Below are 8,763 nucleotides of genomic sequence, written 5' to 3' on the forward strand. Positions count from 1 at the left end.
ATTTCATAGAATCATAATAGCTTTATTTTTTTTGACAATGCAGTGCAATTCGTATCTTTAGTATGCTTCTAACGAGCTAAGGCCAAACATTTTAACATACATTATGGATCAATTCGTAACCAGACATAACAGAGTCTCTTGTAAACTGAAAGGTCTGTAGTTCTAGTTCCCTTTTTTTTCTTTTTTTTAAGACAATGTAGTTCTAGTTCGATCCTGCATGGAGGCAACTTTTTATTTTCACTTAATGAATTTTTGCAAGTGTCAAACATTTGAGGTGGTCAGAAACTTCTTGGTTTACCAAGAGGTCCAGGGGTGGGGGAATATTTTCATACAGACAATGTACAGTAAACAATTTGCTACTCATATATGATTGTATTTCCTTAGTCGGCTCCCTCACATACAGCAACATCCTAGCAACAGAATAATATATCGAACAATCCTCGGATATCTTTATCTCTCTCATCATTCTCTTAACTCACCTCAGCTGCAAGGGCTTCAGCAGCTGTTGCACCACCACCTGTTGGAGCAGAGACAACAACGGAAGCAGCAGCACCGCAGCCACCACCAGCACCAACGCTGGTGATCAAATCTTTAATATGTTCCCTCTTCTCGGACAACTTAGCGAAGAGGCTAGACCAGTAAGACTCACATTGCACATTGGCTGCCTTTACCAAAGCAGCAGTCTTGTCAACTTGTGGGAAACATTTTAATGTCAAAAGCAACAGTAGCTTCGACTAGTAACAGAACACACTGGATTTTTTTTTGTGAAAACTGACAAATTTGGTTTTTCGGGCCCGGGAGGTTTTAACTATGTGCAACGTTTTGCAAACGGCATTTTGGTTGATAGTATTGGATATGGGCAACGTGACACAGCTAGCTCTAGCTACGAAGAGTTTTGCTTTTGAAAATCATTTTGGTCTATACACGAAAGGACCTTCCACATTCGACCATATGAAATTGGATCATCTTCCCAATGATATGGAATTGGGGAAAAAAAAGTGATGCTAAGTTAGAGATATGAATCCTAGGATAAATGTGACAGGGTCTGGTGTTTTTGTTAGCTTCCACATGGTGCTTTTGGCAGCTTTTCCGTACGAATACATGGAATCCAAATTTAACGTGAACAAAGGCAAAGCAAAAACAATACATTTATTTAATACTCTGTCCGTTCCTAAAAAAATGTTACTATCACTTTTTCAATTTTCCTTTTAGGAACGGAGGTAGTACTTGTCAACATGATACTGCACGAAAGATGAGATGAATGAATAAGTACGGATTCTTAACGACCCAATAAATAGTTTTATAGTATTGCAGGAAAGAAAATGAAATAGTTGGTACTGTAACAAATCAGAGTAGAACTATGCGTGGATTTTGCAAGAAGAGACACATCAAGCAGCTGTCTTACAAGGGCTATTATCAGTTGTGATGCTCAACTGGATGACAATTACTTACATTATGGAACTCAAATGGACCAACTATTCTTGTCTCAGTAAGGCGGCAAGTTTCTTTTGTACAAGCTCCACTCCTAGACGAGGAGATAATCTTGGAAGTGTCTCCTGAAACAATTACCAGTTAAAGTTGGGATTTGAGTAAACATATCTTATACACGGAGTTTTTGGACCAGACTTGGACATAAAAATCTCTAATATATAAAAGCTTAATTTTTAGTGCCTAAATGGATACTTCAAGACTTTAAAGAAACAAAACAACGAATTATGATTTTCTCGATTGACAACTGAACCGATGTCTTTCATTACATTCATTTCAGCATACAGTTATATCTAGCGTCTAGATGTGCTGCATTTTAGATCAAGGTGTACATTCTGATTGCAGAACCTTTAGACCGTTGGGTTTCATCATTGCGTACAAACTGCTGGCAAAAGTCAGAAATCTTTTTCTTTGCAGGAAAAAGTTCAGAGTGTTGTTCATACCTAAACTCGCCGGTTTTAGTGCAAACAAGGTAGAAGTCATCGTGATAAAGTGTGACGTATGTAGTAGAGTTAGGTTAGAAGTTAGAACATAACTTTTCATAACTTCAATAAAACCTATACTCAGCATTCTAGATTTCATAACTTGAATAAAACCTATACTCAGCATTCTAGATATGAAGAAGAGAAAGTTCAACCTTGAAGTAACGTTACATTGCTTGATAAGTTAATGGCAGTGAGGGAGCTAGGCACGCAAAGAAAGTAAATTGGCACAAATGACACTCAACATCCGAAAATAGCTTTTTATGTGGGAACCATATTGATGTAAACAATAAAATATAGGACATAGCAATAAAGAATGCGCAGCCTAACACACCATAATGGCCGACGCGGATTAAGATATTTCAACCGATATAAAAAATCATTACCATAAAAATCAATGCAGCACACTACTAATAAGAGAAAGATACAAATGATCAAGAAGAAATACCAGTCACCTAGTAATGGGTGGCAAGACAATGGAATTGTTTTTTTATGACAAAACACTAAGGGTTTGCATTGTAAGCTGCAGTTTTGAGTGAGTGTTCACAGCCAAGTTACTTTTGAGTGTTTATGTTCAGGTGCTTAATATAAATTTTGTGTGTGACATATATGAAGTCATGAACATTACATGTAAATATCTGAATTGCTGCTGTGCGTAGAAAGTTAGAATTCCCCAAATCTCTACAAATAGGTGTCAAGACTTAATCTATATTTTTGTTGATTACAAGTTTTTAGGTGCAATTACTAGATCGGAGGTGGCATACACAAATTTCGTAGAATTGGGTCTGAATACTTACATGTTTAAATTGCCAACGAATATTCAACACCTATTCTACTAACTAGTCTAAACTGATGCAAATCTTAATTCAGTGCATATACTCCGAAATTAGTGGCTTACCAAAACTGCAAAAATTTATAGCCCACACTTCCAACGTTCATGTAAGGTAGTGTGATGGTTGCACCATAAACACCCATGAGACCGTAACCAGTGCACATTCAAACACAGAGTTTGGCTGAGAATAATAATTGAAACTTGCAGTACCAGGAAAAAGCCTAGGAAATCGACGTGTTATTCAACATAAAGCATTATTTCTCTAGCTAGACTTGAAGTTATAAACATACTAGTTTATCATACTTAGTGCAGCTCCACCACTCTTTACTAGTGGATTGCCAAATCCACAGAACCTAAGTTTCGTAGCTACCCGAAATGCAAAAACATTGGCAACTCACATCATATGCAGGTTCAATTAATCTTGCTAACTAAGCATATTACTCTAAATCATTAAGCATCAGCAACCAAAACAAATTACACCACTAATTTTCGATGAAATATTAGCCGCCTAAGCCCCAACCCGTGACTATAAAATGCAGAAGACTAACCTCAGTTCCATCAAAGCGAACCCTAGCTAGGACCGGTATTTCATATTGGTATGCATTTTCCCACTGGGGATTAGTAGTAATGTCCCTTACCTACACAGGAAAACAACTTCAAAATCAAACCAAGATAGTGTATACCCAGAATACAAAAACTCTAAAATAGATGGGTTAAGAGAGAAATAACCTGTAATTGAACATCATGAAGAGAATCAGGACCGCTGAGAATGAATGCAGCTTGGAGCTTTTCTTTGAGACCATCACACAAACAGCAACCAGGCTTGCTATAGAGAATGAGTTTCTTAGTAGGATTTGCTTGTGCTGAGAATGAGGATTTGAGAATGAAAATTCCACCTTTGGTTCTTTGTCTAGAAAACAAGGCAATTGATGATGGTGCTTTTGCTACCCCTATAGCAGCCGCTGCAATGGCCATTTTCTGTTGGTTTCTCTGGATAGAAAAAGAACCCCGCTTCTTGTAAAGTCTACGAGTAACCTTTCCTCTGGTACTGTAAAAGAGTCAACGCAAGTGTTCGAGGAAATGTCAATGATGGGCCAGGCCAGCTTGATATACCCAGTTCAGCATGTTCGACTCTACAGTCTAGACTCTTAGGCCTCTTTTTTTTTTTATCAGATTTAGAATGATCTTTTGGGACCATGGTTTTTTTTTGGGACCATGGTTCTATTTTTAGTAAGACATTTAGAAGTAAATCTAGGTCACCCCTTATCTAGATATTTATATTAATACCTAAACTATCCTCCTGATTAATTTTGGGTAATGATTAGTGAAATGATTAAGCTAAATAAGTAGAATTATTGAGAGAGTAAAATTACAGAAGATGAAGAAGAAAAACATGGAAAATATATTTTTTTTCCAATTCACTAAGCTTGAGTATTCAAGTGATGATAGCTCATCTGATTCTTCATATCCATCCTCTCCTAGAGTATTTGTTAATCTTCACAATGATCTAGATATGAGTTATTTCTTAGATGGTGAATGTATTCTTCCACAAACTCAATCTCAAGATGAAAATGATGGATTTTACCAACCACAACCGGAGGAAGAGTATTTGGGTACCCAAGTATGCTTCAAACTTAGATAATGGTGGTTGAATTGGTCCAAATATTCATAAAACTGTAAATTTTTATAAAAAAATTTCTGCTAGGTTCAGGTAGTTCGGTTACCAAGTGTGAAGAACAGGTAACCGAACACGGAGTTCGGTTAATAAATGTCAAGAACATATAACCGAACACAGAGTTCGGTTTCTTTCTTCAAACACGCAGGTAGCCGAACTTTAGTAATATGATTTACAGAGGTATGTTCGGTTAGTTCGCAAACTTCAACGCAACCAAGTTCCCAACCGAACTGCAGGTTAAAAGTAACCTAGTATTAGAAGTTCGGTTGCTTCGCAAACTTCAGCATATTTTGCGAATCAACCGAACTGGGCTTATATATGCATATATGCAATTAGGCAAACGTTCGGTTACTATGAAATTTATTTCTTGGCGAATTAGGTAGAGTTCGGTTACGAAGTTTCAAAGGTAGAGTTCGGTTACAAAGAAAACTTAACATTTTTGCGAACGAACCGAACTTTTGGATTTCTCATTATTTTCGTAAACTAAAGTTCGGCGATATCCTTATTTTACGAAGGAACCGAACTTATGGACTTGTGTTGTTCTAATACAAGGAGTTCGGTTAAAAGTATTTTTTGCGAATCAACCGAACTCTGAGTTCGGTTAAGAAAAAAATAATTCGTGATGACCGAACTTTTTGCGACGAAACCGAACGTTTTGCGACGTAACCGAACTTTTCTCTGGAAAAAAACTACATTAAACCTCACTACAACTTCCATTTTCAACTCATTTTGATGATTACTTCTCACTTATTCAACCAAAAACGAATGACAAGTAATGGGTTTGTGAGAATATCTTTATTAATGTTTTAAATTAAGCTATATATATAGAGATGGTGGTGGTAATCGGCGGTGGTGGGCGGTGGTGGTGGGAGGAGGTGGTGGTTATATATATACAGGTGGTTATTAGGTTGGTTTTAAATTAAATTAGGTTAAGGGTAGATAAGTCATTTCAACACTTTAGGACACTCCTTATAACTATAGGGAGGGTAGCCTAATAAAACCATGGTCCGTCAGAAAAATCATGGTCCCTAAAAAATCATTCCAGATTTAGGCCTGTTAGGCCATTTGTTACGGAGGCTTAAATATACATGGAACTTGCCCAAATCGTAAAAAACACTATGATTGACACAATGGACTCACCATTAATAAACCATATCAACAGCATAAAAGTATTTGTAAATTTAGTAGGATTGCACAAAAGTTATGTTGCGGTATACGTAGTAGAGAAGAGATCCAAATTGCTAACTTTAGATCTATCGAAATGCATGATTGGTATCAACATGCAGAAACCCACGAAACCAAATATAGTATTCATTTTGTATTTGAACTTTTATGGAGAATCCAATTTAATCAGGTTGCATTGTTTTCTTTTTTGATTCTGCTTCCCCACGAAGATTAATGCTTTTCATAATGAGTTGCAAGTGAGGGTAATATGGTTTTTATTAACTTTTATTTTAAAAAGCGTCCAAAAATAAATTAAATAATTCTATATAATAATTGTTATATAAAATTATTCAAAAAAATGATTAGACAAATAATAAAACACAATTATTGGTTGCTTATTATTATCATTACCATGAGTAAATTTGTTTTATGTTGTGAATACAAGTTATTCGTATATACGCGTGATATAAGATCGCAAGCAGAATAATCCAATTAATACGACATTAGTGTCGGAGATAGGACTTTCATACTGAGGTCAAATAAAAATTTCTTTGATTGTTTTAGCTAAGTAAATATCATTTTCATTATGTATAGTTATACTCACAAGGAATCAACATTACTAGTACATTTGGTTCAAGTTGTTGATTGTCCAGGTAATCAATTTCAGGAATTGGATCCATAGGATTGTATTCTTACATCAAAATTTTGATTCAAGTTTTTCAAGAAAGGAGTTTGAGAAAAGTAATACACACCGTAAAATGGTATTAGTCTGTTAATCTTCAAGAACTTCAATTTAAAACCCTAATTTCTACTATTCCTACAAAAAAAAATCTGAAAGTCCATAGACCGATCAAAAAATTCGAAAAACAAATTCGAAGTTATCATCCTGATCTAGGTCTAATAATATTGGTTTGGAAACAAATAACCCCAATTATGAAAACTTAGTTTTCCACTGTGATGTCTTAGACCAGAGATGAAACATATACTTTTTTGTTGTTGTTGTGAAGTAGAGACAAAACATATACGAGAGAAGGAATGTTTGAATGAGTAATTTTGGAAATCCTCATTTTAGTTTTATGTCAGACAAGAAGAGAGTTCCAAAATACAGACCAATACTTATTCAATCGATATTTTTGATGTTTGTAAAATAGAATTATTACGTCAGTTTAACGATTAAAATGTGTATGTTTCTCAATGTACGCCTTTACACCTTGTTTGGTTGGGAGAATTAGAGGGCTCATAGTTGAATTATGAGCTAATCCAATATTTAAAATTGTATTTCAAAGAAACGATTCTTTATTCAGAATTTAAGTGTTTATTTAACATAATTCATTTACAAGGTAATTCAGTTATGTTAAATTTCTTGAGTATACTTTACCTAATTTAAAGGCTAAAACAAACCTCATGTCAACTGACAAATTAAGAATCCCAATTAGGGCTGTCAATGGGTACCCATTACCCGGAACCGGAACCGGATCCGGTAGATTTGGGTCCGGTTCCGGGTCCTAAAGTTGGACCCATTAGCAACTTAGGACCCGACGGGTAATTACCCGATTGGACCCGAATCTAAACGGGTCCAAATGGGTAATACCCGTTGGGTACCCGCGGGTATCGGGTACCCCTTTATTCATACTTTTTTTTCATGTTTTTGCTAGTTTTAGCTTTGATATTTTACTCGTTTTAAATTTTTCTCTTACATTTAATCTTTATTTAGTACATTAATAAGAAATAATAATAAATTTTATAAAAATTATTTAAATCCAAGTCAAAAAGAAATAATAATAAATTTTGGAAGGCAAATGAATATGACAGCATCACCAAAATGGTATTGGGACTTTGAAAAATGATGCAATCATAAACTATGGGGTGCGGTGCCAGTATACTGTATATATACTGTTTGCTCAAATTACAAACAGGGTACTAGAGAATGGGAGGATATGGAGATTCTGTTACTTACTAGCGCAATATGCCAATTATGAGAACTCAAATCCTTGAACTCTTTAGCATTCATTTCCTGAAATAAAATGAATTTGCATCGACAAATTAAACTTAATAAGGATGTATTTTCCAACTTTACATTTGAACTTTCTTATCTTGCTGTGTGTACCTGATGCTGGATAATCTCCAGCAGACAGGTGGAATGGTTATCTTTCTACATCTAAGTGTTATTGTTGATAATATGAACTAGAAATACCAAATCGAATAAACTTCACTAAAACGAGGTAACATGAAAGAGAGAAGTCATACAATGCTATATATTGGAGGCACTATATTCGCTACTTCAGTCCTCACAGATGGCATCACAGAGAAACGCGATGACACCTCCTGTGACCTAAAAGTCCATCTGGAGAAGAGAAAAGGCACATCCTGAGATTGCTAGATTTATAAAATTATGTAGCAAGAATGTCGAACTAGTTTCTACTATTACTCATGACAAAGGCCATGGATGCTTCAAACAAACAAAAGAGGATTTTCTACATAACCGTTTAATACCCGGAACCGGTAGGTACCCGGCTGTTTAATAGGGTCCGGTTCTGGGTTCATTAATTTAGGAACCGGACCCGGAACCGCTAGGACCCGGAACCGGAAAAAATAATAGGGTCCGGTTCTGGGTAGTATGATACCCGGGAGGAACCGGACCCGTTGACAGCCCTAATCCCAATTATGTGTTATCCAGCTAGGTTTTTGTTTTCTTCTCCTTCTCCTGAATAACACAACCCAATTTATAATTGATATTAGTTTTAGTAAGGGCAAATTAGGTGTATTAGCTTGGATGCCGTGTAATCGGATAAAATTGCACCAAAGGAAGGTTGTAATTAAAAACACAATCAAGGCAAATCGATTACTATGGAGTAGTACTCCGAGCTCAAGTTTTATGTTTGGTTGGGAGAGTCGATTATCTTATAATTGGAATACTATGCTCTCAATTATCCCAGCTAAACATGTTATTAATGAATTAATCATTTGGACTCTAAATTGGATAAAAAAAAGTTTTGTGGTATTTTACCGTCACTATCATTATTGCAACTAGGTAAATTCAATAATAAACTATTACTATATTGTTTTATTAAACAAAAATAAATTCTCATTTACTTACTTTACTTTTAATAATTAATGGATCA

The 8,763-nt window shown here is 35.4% G+C and overlaps 1 protein-coding gene across 1 annotated transcript; it reads right to left on the reverse strand.

Moving 5' to 3' along the window:
- Positions 1-1,266: 1,266 nt before the first annotated feature.
- LOC113346492 lies at positions 1,267-3,865 on the reverse strand. Its single transcript, XM_026590041.1, has 3 exons — positions 3,532-3,865; positions 3,351-3,440; positions 1,267-1,556 (listed from the first exon to the last, which is right to left on the reverse strand). Exons 1-3 carry the CDS (start codon positions 3,775-3,777, stop codon positions 1,476-1,478), a joined length of 417 nt encoding a protein of 138 aa, XP_026445826.1. The 5' UTR covers positions 3,778-3,865; the 3' UTR covers positions 1,267-1,475.
- Between the last annotated feature and the right edge of the window lie 4,898 nt (positions 3,866-8,763).

The sequence above is a fragment of the Papaver somniferum genome, unplaced genomic scaffold (assembly GCF_003573695.1).
Source record: "Papaver somniferum cultivar HN1 unplaced genomic scaffold, ASM357369v1 unplaced-scaffold_99, whole genome shotgun sequence".
Taxonomy (NCBI): domain Eukaryota; kingdom Viridiplantae; phylum Streptophyta; class Magnoliopsida; order Ranunculales; family Papaveraceae; genus Papaver; species Papaver somniferum.